This window comes from Phycodurus eques, chromosome 12 (assembly GCF_024500275.1).
Source record: "Phycodurus eques isolate BA_2022a chromosome 12, UOR_Pequ_1.1, whole genome shotgun sequence".
Classification (NCBI taxonomy): domain Eukaryota; kingdom Metazoa; phylum Chordata; class Actinopteri; order Syngnathiformes; family Syngnathidae; genus Phycodurus; species Phycodurus eques.
The window spans coordinates 5,407,551-5,429,044 of record NC_084536.1 but is presented as its reverse complement, the minus strand read 5'-3'; the positions used below and the strand labels follow the sequence as shown (position 1 = coordinate 5,429,044).

General features: G+C 40.9%; 1 protein-coding gene across 1 annotated transcript; it reads right to left on the bottom strand.

Annotated features, from left to right (window-relative positions):
- Positions 1-4,246: 4,246 nt before the first annotated feature.
- prkag3b (protein kinase, AMP-activated, gamma 3b non-catalytic subunit) lies at positions 4,247-13,436 on the bottom strand. Its single transcript, XM_061691607.1, has 10 exons — positions 13,315-13,436; positions 13,125-13,206; positions 8,687-8,745; positions 8,496-8,541; positions 8,338-8,392; positions 8,121-8,247; positions 6,473-6,638; positions 5,654-5,691; positions 5,331-5,477; positions 4,247-4,363 (listed from the first exon to the last, which is right to left on the bottom strand). Exons 1-10 carry the CDS (start codon positions 13,393-13,395, stop codon positions 4,247-4,249), a joined length of 918 nt encoding a protein of 305 aa, XP_061547591.1. The 5' UTR covers positions 13,396-13,436.
- Positions 13,437-21,494: the final 8,058 nt, after the last annotated feature.

Sequence of the window (21,494 nt, the reverse complement as noted above, 5' to 3'; positions counted from 1 at the left end):
TTGTACAATATGGCTGTTCGTAATATAAATAGTAGTAAGCTATAGATGTAAAAGTATCACGTCTATTACAGTACAATTGTTAATAGTACTTGCGATCATGAAGTGATTATATGACACTAAATGACATTGTGTTATCCTTTTCAGGCCTTAAAAAAATAACATTCTTCTCAAATACCAATGCAGAAAATTACATGTGGGTGTAACCATGGGACCAGGATATAAGAAACTGTCAAGTTAACAAACCCTCCTATCGTAAACAAAGTCAGCCCAGCTCACGCTCATACAGACCATCTGTGATAATAACGCAAATGCAACACGAATTCCAATGAAGTTGGGGCGTGTTAAACATCAATAAAAACAGAATACAATGATTTGTAAATCATGTTCAACCTATATTTAATTGAATACACTACCAAGACAAGATATTTAATGTTCAAAGTGATCAACTTGATTGTTTTTAGCAAATAATCATTAACTTAGAATTTTATGGCTGCAACACGTTCCAAAAACGTTGGGACAGGTGGCAAAAAAGACTGAGAAAGTTGAGGAATGCTCATCAAACACCTGTTTGAAACATCCCACAGGCTAATTGGGAACAGGTAGGTGCCGTGATTTGGTATAAAAGGAGCTTCCCTGAATTGCTCAATCATCTACAAGCAAAGATGGCGTGAACAAGTGCGTGAGAAAATAGTCGACCAGTTTAAGGACAATGTTCCTCAACGTACAATTTCAAGGAATTTAGGGATTTCATCATCTCGGTCCATAATATCATCAAAAGGTTCAGAGAATCTGGAGAAATCACTGCATGTAAGCGGCAAGGCCGAAAACCAACGTTGAATGCCCGTGACCTTCGATCCCTCAGGCGGCACTGCATCAAAAACCGACATCAATGGGTAAAGGATATCATCACATGGGCTCAGGAACACTTCAGAAAACCAAAGTCAGTAAATACAGTTTGGCGCTACATCCGTAAATGCAACTTGAGACTCTACTATGCAAACCAAAAGCCATTTATCAACAAGACCCAGAAACGCTGCCAGCTTCTCTGGGCCCGAGCTCATTAGATGGACTGATGCAAAGTGGAAAAGTGTTCTGTGGTCCGACGAGCCCACATTTCAAATTGTTTTTGGAAATTGTGGACATTGTGTCCTCCGGGCCAAAGAGGCAAAGAACCATGCGGACTGTTATGGATGCAAAGTTCAAAAGCCAGCATCTGTGATGGTATGGGGCTGTGTTAGTGCCAATGGCATGGGTAACTTACACATCTGTGAATGCACCATTAATGCTGAAAGGTACATACAGGTTTTGGAGAAACACATGCTGCCATCCAAGCAACGTCTTTTTAATGGACACCCCTGCTTATTTCAGCAAGACAATGCCAAACCACATTCTGCACGTGTTACAACAGTGTGGCTTCGTAGTAAAAGAGTGCGGGTACTAGACTGGCCTGCCTGCAGTCCAGACCTGTCTCCCATTGAAAATGTGTGGCGCATTATGAAGCATAAAATACGACAACAGAGACCCCGGACTGTTGAACAGCTGAAGCTGTACATCTGGCAAGAATGGGAAAGAATTCCACCTACAAAGCTTCCTCAGTTCCCAAACGTTTATTGAATGTTGTTAAAAGAAAAGGTGATGTAACACAGTGGTAAACATGACCCTGTCCCAGCATTTTTGGAATATGTTGCAGCCATAAAATTCTAAGTTAATGATTATTTTCTAAAAACAATCAAGTTTATCAGTTTGAACATTAAATATATTATCTTTGTAGTGTATTCAATTAAATATAGGTTGAACATGGTTTGCAAATCATTATATTCTGTTTTTATTTATGTTTAACACAACGTCCCAACTTCAATGGAATTGGGGTTGTACAAGATTAGACCTTTTTCTTTATTATATGCATGAACAGATAGAATTTAACCTTAGCGGGTGAACACCCTTTCGGTGAAAGCCCTGAAAGACCATTATTTTTTTTTAATTTAAATTTATTTTTATTTTTTTTTAAATAAATACCACCAATTCCTAATTATATATCTAAAAAAATAAAATCAAGACATTGCAGGTGGTGAGAGCAATATAGCAAGGCGTATGCTGATGATACTTGCACAACAAAGAGTCAACAAAAGACAACATTCAGTTGTCAGGTTTTGACACATCAATACAAGACTTTAAATTCAGAACAAATGGAGATTTACTGTAAGATATAAGATGTGCAACACTTCGCAATATGATTCTGATGATGAAGTTATATATTAATGTATTGTTAGTGAACATTATCGTGTCGGGGCGGGGTCTTTTACATGGCTATGAACTATGGAAAAAGGGTTTTTACAGTATTTAAGATTATTTTTTTTGCATGGTAAAATTAGTGGAGGTGCCTTTAAAAATGAAAAATAAAATGTATAAATCTAAAGGTGGCGGCACGGTGGCCGACTGGTTAGAGCGTCAGCCTCACAGTTCTGAGGACCCGGGTTCAATCCTCGGCCCCGCCTGTGTGGAGTTTGCATGTTCTCCCCGTGCCTGCGTGGGTTTTCTCCGGGCACTCCGGTTTCCTCCCACATCCCAAAAACATGCATTAATTGGAGACTCTAAATTGCCCGTAGGTGTGACTGTGAGTGCAAATGGTTGTTTGTTTGTATGTGCCCTGCGATTGGCTGGCAACCAGTTAAGGGTGTACCCCGCCTCCTGCCCGACGATAGCTGGGATAGGCTCCAGCACGCCCGCGACCCTAGTGAGGAGAAGCGGCTCAGAAAATGGATGGATGGAAATCTAAAGGCCAAATGTACAAACACACACATCACATGACTATTTTACAAGAGTTATTTGTTTCACACCATATAATTCAGTCTGAATAGAGATGATCAGTTTTCTGCCACTGACGTGATGCATTTAATCAAATAACATTTCTCAATTAAAAATAAGTTGATTGAAGTCCAACAGTCTTGTTTTCCTTCACATTGATTCTCATTTTCCCATGGTGAATTTAACTTGGGTTTGGTTGGTCACATGTTCAGAAGCACTCTTCTCAGTCATCTCATTTTCCTGCCTCTTGAAAACATGATCACTCATAAAACCTAAAAGATAAAAAGGAGAAAATTGATGAGAAATCCTTCTGCAAAAACAAGGTATAACTTGTGCATTTACAATACTTTTTTGTTTTGTTTACTAAAAACAATCTGCTTGACGTCCAAGCGTGCTCTTTACTTGCAGAAGTAGAGCCCAGAATGTGGAAAAAAGTGAGCACCCTTACAATGAAAGCATTTTAATTCATGGAAACAACAGTTCTTACACTGTACTGTGTTTTATAAGGCACATGGACACATCAAGAAACACAAATCCCCTGCATTGTCAGCAAGTCCAGAACTTCCCCGAACACTCCATTAAGTGCTGCTTGTCAAAAGCTAACCTTACTCTGTGAATCCAACAAAACTAAGTGAATCTGATTTTATCATAGAAGAATTAGTCAGGAGATTTGCTGTAGTAACGCATCATGATTGTTTGAATTCCTGAAATTTTGCTTGTCTTTTAAGATGCATTTTTCCAGAAAAGGTCTTGGAGGCTCCACTGTACACTGACGACCCCAGTGTACAAACTACAGTTGTACTTTGACTTACAAGTTGAATTTGTTCTGTGACCAAGCTTAAGCGACAGTCTGTAACTTACATTGGGGTTGTGGCACTCATAAGTCAAGGTACCACTGTACTGATACTTCACAACAGGAAGAAATAGTCTTAATGGACAGATACTATACACGCTTATGACGGGTTTGCTCGGGGCTTCCTACCTGCAAGGTGAGAGGCCGAGGAACTGCTAACATTTTCTGCTGGAGTCATGAAGGTGTTTGCAAGAGCTGCTGATGTGAACACTGGCTTGGCTTCACCATTACAGAAGGTGGGGGCGCTTTATTTTTTTGGGATTAAGTCAAAGGTGCACACAGTGCAGGTGGTGTAAACAGGCAGTTCAGGGTGTAGTAGCATCAAGGTAGAGTAGCAAGATGGATGAAGGTTGGAGCAACCTGGAGTCACTGCTTTAGATGTTTTTGTAGAGAAATATGTTTTCTTGACTTTGGGGATGCTAATGTTTGGGGATGGAAAAAGTGGGCCGCACATAAGCCACTACTGGAGAAGATGGCGTGTGGACCACCAGAAACCAATCGTGGCCTTTGTGGATGAGGAGTGGGCCAGCCACACATCCGGAGTGGGACTGAGAGAGAAAGCAAGGCGCACGTATGGAGGTGGTGGCGTTAGGTGCACAGTGCGTCAATACCTGCTGGGCTGAGGACCAGGGCCTGGAGGAGGTCCGACAGTGAGACGATCCCTCTCACCACATCCTTGGCGTCAACCAACACCAAGCGATGCACCTAGAAAAGCCACAACACAAGTCAACGGGACATTACTGCTTCATAGGAACAGCTTTATTTGCCAATATTGTATATCTTTGCCAATATTGTATATCTCGGCTAAAGTTGAAATCAGATGTTTATATACGCTTTATAGATAGACACACACTTTTTTTTTCTCAGTGTCTGACATAAAATCAGACTTATACCTTTCCTGTTTTTGGTCAATTAGGACGACCAAAATGATTTCCATTTTGCTAAATACCAGAATAATGAAAGGATTTTTTAAGGCAACCTTTTTTTAACCCTGAGGCACACCGCATGCTACTTCACAGTCTTTTGAGGAGCATGTATCTAAGCTTACCATAAAAGTTCTCTCAGCGAGGTAGGATAAAAACCATGTGTGCGCAGCACCAGAGAGGCCAACCAGATATTTTAGTCTAGTTAAAAGAATATCACCACTTCCTGGCAGCAGCCTAATGATGAGAGGAAAATAATCCAGATCCAACTAGTTTGCTGCCTAAAGGGACCCTTTGTGTTGTTGCTGTCTAATAACACTGCAGGTATGAAGAATATCATCACTACTTGTCAGGAGTCAGCAGAGGACAAAAGTAATTCAGACCCAAACAGTTGCACAATGAGTTACATTCACCAAAAGCATTGTGATGAATTTCATTTTGAATAAAAAATTATAAAATGCACTTTTTGCACGTTATAAAGTGTAAACAACAACAACAACAAAAATATGCTTGTAAAAAACCCCAAGTCAGCTGGGATAGGCTCCAGCTCACCAGAAACCATATAAACAGAATAGATAATGGATGAATGGACACCTCTTTTGAAAGCATGGACACTCAGAAACAATGAATTTACATGACTTAGCAGCCACCAGCAGACGGAGGAAGTTAGTTCAGACTCGACTAGTTTGCTGCCTAAATGAGCAGTCGTCGTGTTGTCGAAAGAATACGGGGAAAAAGAATCCTCTTACCTCAGCTTTAGCAATCCGGTCAATGATGGTCTCTAAGGTTTCATGAGGATAACATTTGAGTACTCCTTCCATGCAGCAGGCTCTGGAGGCAACAGCCTCTGTCATGGTCATGTCCAAGTTGTTGTAGTTCTTCTGGGCTGCGAGATTCTTTCATACAGACCAAAGCAGAGTTATATTTGGAGGGTTAAGCAAGTTGAACCTTTTCATGTATGTTTGTATGTGATAAGATGCACAATTGCTTGTTTTGAGGCCTCAAATCCAAATACACGAAGATGCAGTAACATTAAAGAACTTGCCGAACAGTATGAACTTGTGAAACTTACAATGACATCAAATCTGGAGTATAGCGCCACCACTTTACCTGAGAAAGAGGTATAGAATAAAAGACATTAACACTGGAAATGCACGGTCATACATGACCATATTGTATTGCACCAGACATTCTTTAGATTTTTTTTCACCATGAATTCAAAAACGGAGTGAAGCAGCTCTACTGAGTAGAGAAGCTGTTGAATTGCACTTAAACATATTTGTAATTTCTCAAAATAGAAGGAAATCAAATTTTGGCCTGAAGTTGAGTCAACTGGTTATGCTAATTAGCTAACCCAAACTTTTAACATTTATAGCAGAACTTCACATTGTACCTGCTCGATGAGGACATGAGACACGTGAAACACGACATTGATGTTTAGAAGAAAACCCAATTTTATTTACATCTTAAGAAAATGCCAGTTTTGCTGTAGCCCCTTTTCCACAGCCTGTTAAAACCAGAATTGTTGTGTCTTTTTCAGGTCACCGTTCTGTATAAACGTCACAGACATGGAATGTGGGGTGTCTGCAATTTTCCGGCTTCTGAGGACATATCAGAGACATGCACCCGTGTGTGAGGCTATTCCGTAGAAGTTACACAATAAAAACTCACTTCTCCAGCCCAGTTTGTGATTAGAAAAAATTGTCACGGGTTATCTGATGTGTAGCCGTGTGAAAGCTCACACAGTTGCTGCAATATCCTGCTTCGCTGGGTTGTGTGTAAAAGCATTGATTGTTGATTCATAAAGCCCTCCTACACCAGTGTAGTCGTGGTCGCAGCGGGTTTAGCAGGATCTCTGTGTAAAAGAGGCTAATGCGGATTGGTGAACTACCTTGCTCATTGACGACAGGCAGAGCAGACACTCGTCGCTCCACAAAGATGCTTAAAGCGTCATAGACCGACGCAGATTCCTGCACTGTTGCGATCTGCTTAAAGGTACCGATAGCCAGCTGACTGATCCGTTTCTGCAGGAACCACGGCTTTGGAATCATAGAACCCTGGTGAAGGAGACATATCAAATAAAAAAAGACAAAAGACAATAGCAAACTTACAATTTTGCAGCAGAAGACTGCACAGTGAAACCTAGATTTAACTGACCTCAATTTAACGGATATGGAAAATAACGGACAAGCTGGACAGTTCATGTGTCCTAAAATAGTTTCCACTTGTCATGTAAACCGGTGTTGACAAAGTTTGTTAGTTCCAGAATTGACCGCTGTTTTTTTTTTACTGCCGCTGTGGCGCAATATAGGCATAGACTTGAACACCTATTTACAGGTCACACATAAATAACTACATACAGCCAGCAGACATTCCCATGCCTACGTGGCCGCCATGTTGAATGTGGCAACAATGCATTGACGTGGCAGCCATGATTGCAGGAGTTCTATCTATTGTCGCATAGAGCTCTGAGCAGAAGGAATGCACATGACGGCAGTGTTTAAGAAGAATACGACACAAGTCTCTGGAATCTGGAACATGGTATTTTTGATACAGTAACAGTTTTTTTTTGTCAAGCCGTTCGTCTATGGTGCAGGTGTCAAATTGGTGGCCCGGGGGCCAGATCCGGCCCGCAACATCATTGTATGTGGCCCGCGAAAGCAAATCATGTGTGTCGACTTAATGTTTCTTGTGAAAATACCAAAATTGGTGTCTTTACTTGTATAATGTTGAGATATTGCAAGCATTTTATGTTACCAATCACCTTTTTGAAATAAATGTAATAATAGTTGAACATTTTTTATTGGCTTCTGATTTAAAAAATGGTTATCCATCAATTTGTTGTGTATATGTCATTATGTGAGGTTCACAGTCATCACTGATGGTGTAGTGGTACACTCGCTTGACTTTGGCGCAGGCAGCGTGGGTCCAGTTCCCACTCAGTGACGGCGTGAATGTGAGTGCGAATGGTTGTCCGTGTCTATATATGCCTTGCGACTGACTGGCAACCGGTTCAGGGTGTAGTCCGCCTTTCACCCGAAGTCAGGTGGGATAGGCTCCAGCGCCCCGCGACCCTAACCAGGATAAATGGTGTTGAAAATGGATGGATGGATGGATGGATGGGGTCACAGTCATAACGGCCCTCCGAGGGAAGCCATAACTACAATGTGGCCCGCGACAAAAATAAATTTCACACCCCTGGTCTATGGAATAGGAAGCACCCTAATTCCTCGCGGGTCACGAAAGCCACCCGACTTGACTCGCTTACTACAACAACTGATTATCACCACTGACCAAGCACACCAGTGTGGTAAGTCTGGATAAAATGTAAAACTTACTACTACTATAACTATGGTGGGCGTTTTAGGCCACAAAAAAGGTACAAAACAATATTGTTTTACTGTACAGTCATACAGGTGCATGGCCCAAAAAAAATAAGTAAAAAGTGCTTCACTATAACGGAAAAACGGCTGCAACGGATGTCACCCTGCACCTATTAGTCCATTAAATCGAAGTTCCACTGTAATTGTTTTTCTTACAAATATGTGGAGGAACTTGAGGATGCGCTTGTGTGTCAGGATATGGAGGACGTTCCCTGATGCCGGGTCGATGACAGGAAGTCGGTGTATCTTGTTCTTTAACAGTGAGTAGATGGCATCAAACAGACTAGAGGGCGGATAATATGGTCTTTAAACAAATGCCCAACAACGTTTATCATTTCAAAAAAAAAAAGTGGGGAGGGGGGGGGGTGTTGACCTGGCCTCGGGAGTGATGCTGATGAGCCTGTTGGTGGAGTACTGCAGATAGATCTCTGCCAAAGGGAAGCAAATTCATAACTTTAGTGAAAATGAAATTTGACGACAAGCACTGCTTTTGGCACGCCATTATTGCACTCTTATGTCATATATACATGCCTCGCCACGTCTCTATCTTGTGCTCCTCCAACTCATATATCTGAACCTGTAATCAACAGAAATCCATCAACTGGCTTGTTCATTGGCTCACTGGTTTGTAGAAGAACATAGACGGCAACACAACCAAAGACATGCCAAATGTAAACACCCCTGTGCATTTATTTGATATAAAAAGAAATGTGTTGACTCACCAGAGGAGACTTGTAATAACGATGGAGAATGTTGATGAAGTCTGTGATGGTCAGCATTCCTGCATGCAAACATAATTTCTAAAAGTGCAGAACACGTCTGGGCTACATGAGGGAGCTCTCTGGTTTTCTACATCACTCACATGTTGTCGAACGGGTGCAGGGGTTACTCGGTTTTCAGACATCAACGACAGACGACATTTTAAAGTTTCAAAAAGCATGCGACGTAAAAATATGCCCTCATGAGGCATGCTCAGTCACTGCCGCATTTACTGTTTTTCATTTGATTGTTTATTTATGGACTAAAAGTGTTTTACATACATTTATTTACTAGAATTATGACTTCACAACTGTGTTAGCATAGGTTAGTGATTTTAGACTTATACCTAAAAAGTCAGGTATTGTAACCACCTAAGAAAAGAAACATCATAAACCGAGGATCCACTGCATTAGGACAACAAATAAATATGATACCGTACTCAGAAAATAAAGTTACAGAATTACGACAGTTTTAATTGTGATTTCAAAGTTGGAATTTTCTCAGAAAACAAGAGATTTTTACAAAAATGAAGACATTTTATGAATGTACTCCCATAAGATTTTGATTTGCAACTTTTTTCTTGCATTGAGACTTTTCTTGTAACATTACAACTTTACTTCCTGAAAATATTCTTGTATCATTGCAACATGTCTGATAAAAGTATTACGAACATGGAAAGTGTTTTTTGACAACACCATTTTTGTAAATATTTTGACTTTCCTCTCAAAACATTACAGTTGAATTTTCACAATTTCTGCCGCTTTGTCAGCATTGGTCTAATACGCCATACTGTTTTATAGCAAGCAAACCAAGCAAATATTATGACCTTCAACATACGTTTAGTCCGATTTTGTGACTGAAAGCGTGTCATAACGACCTTTGTTCAACTGAGTCTCTGCTCCCACGTCAACACACCCCAGTCTAGTTCAGTGTTTCACAACACAAGGCACCCATTTTACATTAGGACAACTTCACAGCACGAACAAAAATGTCACAAAAAGTCTGAATACTGGAATAATGATGATCTTGTCTCTATTTACTCACAAATGGACCATATGCATGGCAATACATTAAGCATTTCTGGTCCAACATTCACATGGCATACACTTTCCACTGAATATGATGCAAAATACTGGGACACCATCTGACTGAAAAATAACCTCTATCATTAGATGCGTGATAACCTGGGGTTGCGGAAACCGTGTATTCAATAGTTTGGTGCAAGTACTTTAAAATTCAAAGTTTTTACTTGTCAAAAACGAGGAAATAGCTCCTCCAGTCAACACTGTGTAGTGCTGCTATGTTGACCAGCAACTCAGTTTTGAGTTATAAAACACACCACGTTACAATTACTTAATTCTGCGCGTCCATTCACTTACCCAGTCAGAAATCGGGGCCTGTTTCATTGAACACAAATCTGAGATACTCACAGGGAGCCAAGATTTATTCTGTTGTAGGAATGGCAACACGGTGTATTTGCAATAAAGAAATAATTTGTGGGCAACTGAAGTGAAATTGGATAATTTCCCACAGAACCCTTGATGATCTCTCTCTTTTTTTTTTTTTAAAGGAGGTCAACAGCCAGCATGGTTAGCAACTCAGCACAAAATGTATACAATGCAAAGAAAAAGTATTTGCCCATTTATCACACTTAAATGTTTCAGATCTAGCCAATTTTAATAACTCACAAATACAACCACAAAGGTGGATTTGCTGGAATGTTTTGGGTCATTGTCCTGCTGCATAACCCAACAGCGCTTGAGCTCACCATCAGGAATTTCTGGTAGATAGCAAAATGCACTGAACAAAAATATAAACGCAACACTTTTGTTTTTGCTCCCATTTTTCGTGAGCTGGACTCCAAGACCTAAAACTTTTTCTAAATCCACAAAAAGCCATTTCCCTCAAATATTGTTCACAAATCTGTCTAAATCTCTGTTAGTGAGCATTTCTCCTGTAGCGTACATTGGTTGAAATAGAAATTTAATTAATTTGGAAAAAGATACAAAGGAAGGTAAATGCCTGCGTTCACTTCCGGTTTAGTCCGATTTACGCTTTAACGTTAAAATCAAACAAATTTGTTTCGTAAAGGGGCACCACCTCACTTTTTATGTATAAAATTTAGGAGAAAGCGACGACAAACCTTTTATCACGCTCATAATCTAAAGGTTGCTACATTTTATGAAACACGAGTTCTAGATGACAGAGGCTTACTTACACTCAAAACACACACAAAACACTCATTTCATTTCCGCGTTTATACACAGGTTTTGTAAGCTCATTGTTGCATTGACTGCATCGCTCACCTTTGAAAAAGAGTTTGACAAGATGGCATAACAAAAGCATTTGCTTTTGTGAAATGAATGGCTTTTTGTACGGTGGGGGTGTTGTGTGACCACGGAGGACTTTGACGGCTGCTGTTCCTTCCGAAGAAATGTTATTCAAAACAAATATCTGTGTCAACACCAAACAATTGTGCCGGCCATGAGTTTGCCACAATGAAACTTGCACGATGTCATGAGATATTGAAATGACTTGCTCAGTATTTTTTTTCCACCTCTGCAGGCTGTCAGAGGAGGATTCGAGTGCTGATTTTGCCATTATTGAGGTTCATTAATTGTTATTCCTTGTATTTTAAAATTTTGTACTTCACCTGAATTCCGTCCTAATTACAAACACTAAATTGGGTTATTATTTTTAAAAGTGTTTTTTTTTTTTTTTAAACATCGGATAGTAAAATACATAGAAACGACCTGTGATTTTGTTGTATGGGCAGTAAGGCAGTAGTAAGATTTCCAACAAGTGAATGCAGCACTGAGCCGATCAGTGTAGTGAATGGAGGAGAACAACGCTGGCTCCAGCATTGGTCAGATGTTGTGCGGTGGTACATTTCGATTAAAGGTCTGAGGACAAAGATGTTATGGCGTCAGTTAAAATTTCTATTTGCATTGTTTATATGTTATCTAATACATGCACGTCACGTCCAGCGAGTAGTCAACTATAGTTTAGCTAAAAAAATGTTTTTTTTACGCTTATTGAGCCCTCCCCGAACATAGCCGACAATTGAGACGCCGGGGTGTGGTTACTCGATCAAATGCAAAGGGCTACCGGAAGTGACGTTGCAATTGCCAAACACAGCGCGCTACACTCTATACGTGATTGCGAGGTGTGTTGGAATATGAGGAGGATTTCGACAGACAGGAGAACCCAACTGAACTTGGCATAATCAAACCGTACATGTTTGAGCCGATCAGGCGGTCGGAACCTGACGGTGATGACGACGAGCAGCCAAGTAGCGGCTGTACAACAGAAAAAGAGAGAGGCCACTGGCTCGACACAATACCGCGCAGAGCAGATTGGAAATACAGACTGGTATGTTTCTGCATCCCATAAATCTTCGCCGCGGAACCGTGGCGGCTGCGAGATTCTGTTCTCTTGCTGGCGGTTGAGGTCCCGATGGCCGTAGGAAAAATAGTTGGCACTGCAGCTGGTTTCAGCCTCTACCTCTGTATCCAGTGCTTTCTGCTAAGTCTTTCTCAAAACACGCCGGTTCCAAGTGATCAGCACATTTTAGAATGCTTTCTAGGCACCCATAGCTGACCACGTTTCTTCCCCTGTCAATTGACTTTCTCTATCCACTGGTCACGTATTCCTTTTCCACTTGGAAAGCCAAATAAACTCTTTCCACCACCAGAACCATTTGTAGAACCAAATACTACACAATAAACCATTGTGAAATCGCTAAATCATACGACAACAAATATACAAGGACGGGAAACACAGCATGGAACGACAGCACACAACGCCGAATGAACAGGCCGTTTGGCTCATGTGACATCATAGAGCCGAAGACCGGAAGGCGCTGGATGCAAAAAGCAGAAGGCGCATTCTGAATCATATTCATTGATTTAACTGCTGTATATCTGCAATATAATCACTTTGAAATGGCAGCTGTAGTTTGTAAAGCGGTTCGAGAGTTATCAAGAACATTTTTAACATCAACGTCCTCTGACCTTTAATTGCTGACGCCAATGAGCAAACGCTCTCCCTGCAACATCAGGGCGATGGAACTTTTGATGATGGGCCGGCGTCAGTGTGACTTATGTTTGCTGACTTAGTATGATTGGAAATGTCTGCCAGTTTCACTTTGAGAAAAAAAAAAATACAGAAAGAGAACTTGTTAGTGAAATACAGGCCATCTGGGCGCTATAGAACCTTTAATGTTGTTTGTGTGTGTGTGTGTGTGTGTGTGTGTGTGTGCGCGCGCGCACGTGTGTCCTTTCTGAAACCTGAGAAGAGCTGAAGTGACAAGTCAGCAGTGAGTGGTGTGCACTTGTAAGCAAGATAAGAGAAATGGAGATTTAGGCATTTAAAAAAAAAAAAAAAAGAAGCACTGCTCACCTACAAAACATTTGAGCTTCTTGTCCCACAGCGGTGCTGCTCGTACGCCGTTAGCCACCAGAGCAAAGAAAGCCTTCTTCACCTTCAGATGAATGCACAAAACACATCTGGTTTTTCATGTTTTTTGTTTGTTTGTTTTTTTCAATCTATGAAAGTAACAATGCATTCAATCAAGGTGCTCTTTCACCACCTGCAGTGCGGTGTCAAAGATGACGAGCTTGGAGCTGGTAGGAATAGCATCATAGCAGCTGTGGTTCTTCATGAAGTTCATGTAAATTAAGGCGTCCCGCTCTGGGCCTGCAGGAGGCGCCACAGCATCCATCCATGTAGGTGAACAACTGCCTGTCAGAACACACATGCTCTATGGACCATTTCATAATATTTGTACACAATAGGTGCCAGGATACTTCTGGGTGGCAGAAAAGTGACTGACTACCACTAACCTGAACTGAAACGATGACAAAAAAGTTGTTTCGGTTTGTGCTGCCAGAAATACCCCAAATGGTTTATATTGTTTTTTTTCAATTTCCTTAAATTTTTTTAAAAAAAAATAAATAATCCTTCAGAACCCGTGGGTGAGGTGAAAAAACTGAGTGGAAGTAATAAATTGTTGTACAAGGAAGATTGTAAGACTACCTTGTGGAAGCCCCTAACGTAATAACTGGCCAATAACACAATAAAGGTCCTGAACCTATAAAATACCTTTAGGCCAGTAATGTAATAGCTTATTACGTTATTGGCCTGGTATGTAAGGAAATAAATAAATAAATACATTCTGTGCAAATGTAATAAGTGGCGTAATAATAAATTATGTTACGGGCCTGTTACATTTTAAAAAGGGCAAATGTATAACCTTACAAGTCATTATTATGTTATGGACTTCTATAGGAGAAACCCATAACAATAAAAGCTCATAATGTAATAACAGTCCATAACTTAATAAATTTGGCCTTTTCAAATGGAATGGGCCCATAACTAAAAACTGTCCAGTAACCTAACATCCACTACAGTTGGTTTGAAAATGGCAAATGGAACGACATGTCATAGCCGCCAAGAAATCGTACGCGTTAAAGAATTTGAGACAAACCTATACAGTGACCCTCAATGAATGATTAATGGAAAGCTAGAAGCAGACCCAGTTCCATGTATCCTGAATGGAGGTTGTGAGTAATGCACTGCGCTGCCATGGCCTGTATGCACGCTCATCACACAAGACCACAAGGCTTTTGTACAAAGTATTAACTAAATAGCAGTTGGCGTGTTCAATACTTTTCCCTTTGGCATTTCACATTATTATATACAACTTAATTTCTGAGCTTATGTGTTCGACTTTCTTTGTATTTATGGATTACTTGGGTTGTTCCCAACATCTGGTGACATTTTCATGTAAATAGCAGCTTTGGAAATATATGTAGTAAGAAAAATGGTGACATGTTAAATACTTATTTCAACCGCTGTATATATCAATATTTTTACACTACCAGTGTTGTTAAGTAACACCTTCATAGTGTTAATAATGTAAAATCATCCAATATTGTGTCAGTATTTTACAGTCGGAGTTCCTTCGTAACACTGACAGTGTCAGTAATGTTAACTCGATCAGAACTCTATCAACATTGAACCAGTGGTTGCCATATAAACTCTGGGCATGTTGATTTAAACTCTGAGGGTGTTAAATTCTTGTTTTCAAATTAGCTGTGCATTTCACAGTCGACCTGCGATTGGCTGGCGACCAGTTCAGGGTGTGCCACTCTTCTTGCCCAGAGGCAGCTGGGATAGGCTCCAGCGGGATGGAAAACTGTGGATTTCAAAGTCGAAAGAAGCCATTTGTGCTCTTAATCTGAGTAACAGAAAAAAGGCTTTAGATAAACCATCCCCTGAATGATCATGTTAAGTATGTCTGAATTCCCATGTCTATTTTTTAATCAACTTACCTGTTGAAATGTAAATTATGGCTGCTGTTCCATCTCGCTTCCAAGCAATTTACCTCCCATGAATCTTTTAGACTGACACTTCAAACATTTAAACTACGGCAGTAAAGAAGGCTAAAATCATCAATCAAGCCATTTACCCTGTTTTCTTAATTGATCTGCGCTGGCCCAATGACATGGAAGGCGATGCTTCCTTGTGGTGCCATCAGAGAAAGTCTTTTGCCACTCAGAAGTACACGTGATGTCATGGTCAAAAGGCCCATTGCTAATCATTATGAGGACCCTTGGGTAGTCTACATCTTCATTACCTGTGTTCGCCATTAAGACATCATCCGCCTCGTCCAGCTCCATCTCAAATAACGGCACCTGGAGAAGCACGTTAGACAAAACATTAGGTACACCTGCGCAATCTAATGAGACCAAATATATGCTGTATTTGGGAAACCTTGCTAGAAGAATCATTAGAGGAGTGAACATAACAGAAACATGCAGCGCAGTTTTACACTACTGAAAACCTAGACAGGTGAATTGCTTAGTTACAGACTCGAGGTCCAGGCATTGAGAAACAAGATACACAATATAAAAACATGAAAATATAAATATAGAGCCACACCAAGATAATCATAATCATAAAAGCGGTAGTGGTACCAATGTCTCCAATAAAATTGGAGCTTTCTGACAGTGTCACTCAGTCCTGATAAATCAGACTGGGTTCAGTGACGCCCTGTGGCTGGTTGCGCCCTGGTTGCACATTTCGCACATGCCAATTTCCGCCACTGTCTCGGCAACATTTTGAATACAGCTGTGGTAGTAGATAATTGTGCAGGATTGTACAGGTGTACCAAATGTTGTGGCCAGTGCGTAAAAAGCTTGGGCACCGCTGATTGATCACCTGTTTTTAATTGATGGACCTCCAAATTGCACAGTATTCTGATTAAATTTCTGTGATTGGATTTATTTCATTCAGAATGAAAACCATCCTCTTTTTCTTTCAAATGTTTGTGTTACCCGGACCCATGCGCAAGCCTGGACTGGCCGACAACAAATCCACTGCATAAGGTATTTCCATATTTAAAGTGCGCTATATTTTGCAGATGGATTTCAGTGACATTCAGAAGTCTCAAGAAAACTTCATGCTCCATTCTTTACAGCCGCACTCAGACTTCAGTGAATCACACCTCTTTGGTGATTGCTCACAAATTCCCAGGTTATGCACAGTGGGTGTGCCAGAGGCCTGGACGTAAGAATGCGCATAGATGAAAGTTACACAAGGTCACAAGGACTTAAGCACCCTTGGAGAATATGGCCCATAGTGTGTACTGGAGATCACCAGCATTCGACACACATAACCATATCTCCAGTGACATTTGTGTGTCTCCTTGTACCAACACTGATCCACAAATTAGGCCTGACTATATCAGTATATGTGGTGACTTTGCTTTAGAGAACTTCAGCCTCTAAACACCTCAGGTGCTCCTGTACAGTTTTCCAAAGATCTGTCACCATGAACTTTTGATTGACGATCATAAAAGCTGCCCAATGGACGTGGGTGCTCCAGAGAGTCATATTCCCGTCACATTTCAACCAAGTGAGTAGAAATTGTGCCTGCTCTCATGTTTAACTGTCTGGCGTGGTCTCAAATGCTCACAGACTCCTTGCTCTTGATGTATCGTATATTCTCAGGGCTTGACACGGCCCGGGTGAACTGGAGCAAAAGGGTTTTTCTACGTGAGAACATTTTCTGAGATGGCAATTTTCTCTGCTATGAAAGCACAATTTAGGAATAAAGATCCATTCACGAGGGAAAAGAGAGAGGGGCTCGGTGTATCCTGGGAGATTACCCTAGCAGTGAAGGATAGCTGAAAGCTCTGCCGCTCATTTTAGAGATTGTGAGACTCTCTAGGGGGCTAGTGCGCCAGTATATTGATAAGGCACTACTAACTAGTGTTGTTTCGCAGCCAGCGTGCAGGCGGGGGCGGGACTTAAGTGAACCGAGTGATTCCTTCATTGAACAGTGCACGTACTCGTGAGTGGTTTTACCCGCAAGTCCTGACGTCCTCGCGGGGATAGCTTTCACTAGCAGCCATTTCTTCAAGCTAACGGCTAATGTTCAGTCATTCGAGCACATGAAAACAACTTATATAGCAAGACATTCAGACGCTTTCCACTTATCAGATGACAACAACAGTAGTATGAGTGAACAGGAAGCCCGGCTGGCGGGCGCTGGTGTCAACGATGCTGTCCACCGCGGTGGAATGCAGAGCAGTCACGCCGGCTGGCGAGAGCCTAGCACAGGGTTGTCAAACTCATTTGAGTTCGCGGGCCGTATTTACCCCAATTAGATCTCAAGCGGGCCAGACCACAATATGTGTGGCTTAAAAATCCATAAATAACTGTTAATCAAAAATGTCCCCATTGTTTTGGTGCAAATAATTACAAGTACATTCGGAAAATATTCCAAGGTATTCATTATTAGCTCGTTGCAAATTTTGTTGCAAATCATATGAGCAGTTTGAAATTAACCAAAATTTATTTAAACAGTATTCTGATTATTATTACGTTGTGTTAAACAAATAAAAACAGAATACAATATTTGCAAATCATGTTCAACCTATATTTAATTAAATACACAACAAAGACAAGATATTTAATGTTCAAACTGCTCAACTTTATTGTTTTTAGCAAATAATCATTAACTTAGAATTTTATAGCTACAACACGTTCCAAAAAAGCTGGGACAGGCTCATTTTGACCACTTATGTTCACCCAAGTGAACTTAAAATGCTGTTTTTAAATGGTAATTTAATTTCCATCCATCCATTTCCTGTATCGCTTATCCTCACTATGGTCGCGGGTGTGCTGGAGCCTCTCCCAGCTGTCTTCGGGCGAGAGGTACACCCTGAACTGGTCGCCAGCCAATCGCAGGGTAATTACAATTATTAAGGAAACAAATATTCAAAGTTAACTCCATCCATTGCCTGTACCGCTTTATCCTCACAAGGGTCGTGGGTGTGCTGGAGCAATTACCCATTTGTTAAATCATTAATTCATTTAGGCGAATCACAATTATTGGTTAATTTTCACTGATCACACCCATGCCTGATTACCCTCCAGACTTGTTCAACCAAGAAATCACTTAATTCAGAAACAAAATGAAGACGGACAAAAAGATCTGAAAAAGCTGTAACAAAATGACGCGATCCAGAACAGTTGAGAAATAAAGTAATTGACATTTATCAGTTTGGAAAGGTGTAGATAAGCCAATTCTAAAGCTATAGAATTCCAGCGAATCATAGGGAGAACCATTATCCATGGATAATGGTTCTCCATGGATAATGGTGAACCTTCCCAAGAGTGGCTGGCCTACAAAGATTACCCCAAGAGAACAGCAATGACTCATTCAGGAGGCAACAAAGGAACTCAGGAAAACTTCTCAAGAACTGCAGACCTCCCTTGCCTCAGTTAAGGTCAGTGTTCATGACACAACAATAAGAAAGAGACTGGATACAAATGGCATTCATGGCAGTTAAAAGGCGAAAACCACTGCTGACCAAAAAGAAGAAAGGCTCGCCTTACTTTTGCAAAAAAAAAAAAAAACATCTGAATGATTCCCAAGACTTTTGGGAGAATTTTATATGGACTGACGAGATGAAAGTTGAGTTTTTTGGAAGGCGTGTGTTTTGTTACATCTGGTGTAAACATAGCAGAGCATTTCAGGAAAAGAACATCATATGGTGGTGGTAGTGTGATGGTCTTGGGCTGCATTGGTCCTTCAGAACCTGGACAAGCTGCTGTGATTGACGGAACCATGAATTATGCTCTTTAACAGAACCTAAAGGAGAATGTTCAGCCATCGGTTTGTGACCTCAAGTTGAAGAGCATTTGGGTTCTGCAGCACGATAACGATTCAAAACACAAAGCAGCACGATAAAGTAAATAAATAAAGCAAAAATATTTCCACAAAGATGTGAAAGACTCAATGGCAGATATAGAAAACACTTGATTTCAGTTGTTGCTGCTGAGGGTGGCCGAACCAGTTATTAGGTTTAGGGGGCCCATTAATTTTTCACACAGCCCCAGGTAACTTTCAAGTCCCCCCCATAATAAAAGAAATCACCACTTAAAAACAGCATTTTAAGCTCACTTTGGTTAATTTGTCTAATATTTACATTTGTTTGATGATCTTAAACACTGAAGCGGGGAAACATTTAAGTGGGGAAACTAAGCAAGAATTTGAGATTGGGGCCAATACGTTTTCATAGCATTGTACATAAACAAAAAACTAAGACATTATTTGTCATTCTCAACAGGGTGTCATGTTAGGACCACTGTTCGGACCTACAACTAGAACAAACAGACTAATTGATGACAGGAGTCCTACCTCTGCACGAGAATCCATGATTGGGGATGCGGTGACACAGACACCCCTGGCATCAGAATGAAATGCTAAATATCCCTCGCGCCACTGGCCGACATCTGCAGGGTTCTGTGCCTATGTTGGCGATGCGGACGAGACGTGAAGAAGTGGAGCAGTACAGCACGATTCAATCTGGGCCTGAAAGTCTTGGAAGAGCTGAGGTCTAAATCTGGACCAAGTGGTGGGAGGCCTGGCATTCACTGCAAGAGAGCCAGAGAGGGGAGGCGAGGGGAGGTGGGCGAAAACATGCAGCAGCCAAGAGTAGTGAAGCGAGGAAGGTCTGGTGGCTAAAAACAGTCAAGGTATAAACATTAGGTTCACTTACAAAATCTGATGTGGGCCAAGACAGAAGCTGTCATGTTTGTCTTTGAAGGGATTGCATTATTAAAGTGAACCCCCTTCACTGTAACAGAGTAGGGAATCCAAGAAACACCTTTCAGTTTAAGGCCAGACACGTGCACATTTGATTGCAACAGTTAATGTTGTAATGTTGTGACTGTTACAACATAAATGCAAATTCCAGGAATCAAACTGAGAAATCTGACCTAGCAAACCCAGGCGCGGGGGTGGCACCATATTATGGGCCCAAAGACAGCACCTTCAGAGCGGGTCCCCTTAAAAACAAATGATCAATGGGGGGTTTTGGTGCGGTGTAGTTTTTCTTCTAGATATTATTTGTGAACGGGGGGGTTGGGCCCCCTACCAGACAAGGGGCCCCTTGGATACTCGGGGCCCTGGGACAGTCGTCCCCTTTTCTCCCCGATCACAGATTATTTCATTGCGTCATTGCATTGTCTTCCTATGCCTCCTCGGTTGGTATCCCTTTTCTCCAGGTAGACTACATGTGGCTTGTGCAATAACTAAAAATGTTTATTTATTAAGTTAACTTGACAAAGATGACAAGATCTGGACTCGGTCTGAGGGGTGGGTTAAAAACGAGAATGAATTTACACAAAACACCTTGCAGATACCTTACCAACCACCGGTAATCTCAAGTGAATCAATAATCTCCCCAACACCTTAAAATGAAGAAAAACATCAAGCTGAAGGCAAGGACAGCTGTTTTCTAGTATCGTACTATTAATACATTGGTTATCCAAACTGGCGTGCCGCGCAGGAGTGAAAAGCTGAGATATTAATAGTTTACAACCTTGTCCTGCTGCACATGCTGCGCAGCCCCCACTCAACATGGCCATTAACTTTTGTATGGTGGAAGACTACAACAATAATAATAATAAACTGCAACAACACCATAAAAACACACACACAAAATACTTTGAGTGTAACTTTTATTTTGAAAATATTATCCTGAGCAACATTTTCAAGCCCTTAAGAAATGCTACATGTGTCCTGTTAGTAAAACATATTAGAACCTCAGTTTTATTACACTTCAGTTATGTGAGTAGCAAATAAGTTTTTTCTCACTATCAACAACATGAACTTTTTCAAAGCGGCCCATAAAAAATGCCGTTGAAGAGTTTGCAGCCACTCTGCCTAGCCGCGTCGCCATGACACGAAATTGTGCGATAAATCGGAAATGCTGACAAATTAGGTTCCAAGTAATCTTGATGTGTTTTTATGTATGCTTTCCTTTTGAAAAAACAGAATAAATCAAGTTTAATCTGAGAGGTAGATTGAATAGCTAATCCAGTAAAGAACCATTCATGCAGACTCTGATGGTACTAGGCCTTGTAAAACATGTCATACACTGTGCAAAAACCTGATGCTACAATTAGTTCTGTTATTTGAGCTATGGCCCAACAAAAATTAGAGAGTTGTCTGTGGTAAAAAATTCACAAAATATGGAGGTTTTTGTTTGACAGCATCGCTACTCTATCAAGATCTACGCGTGTGTTTATACATGTACTGTATGTATGTATGTATGCGTCCATGCATGTTGTGCAGACCTCCACCCAAGCCAAACTGTAGACAAAACATTTGTGACCCATTTTATATGTTTGCTTATCTGTTTGTTAGCTATCAGGCTACTTCCTGGTTCATTGACTGGTGGTGCCATTATCA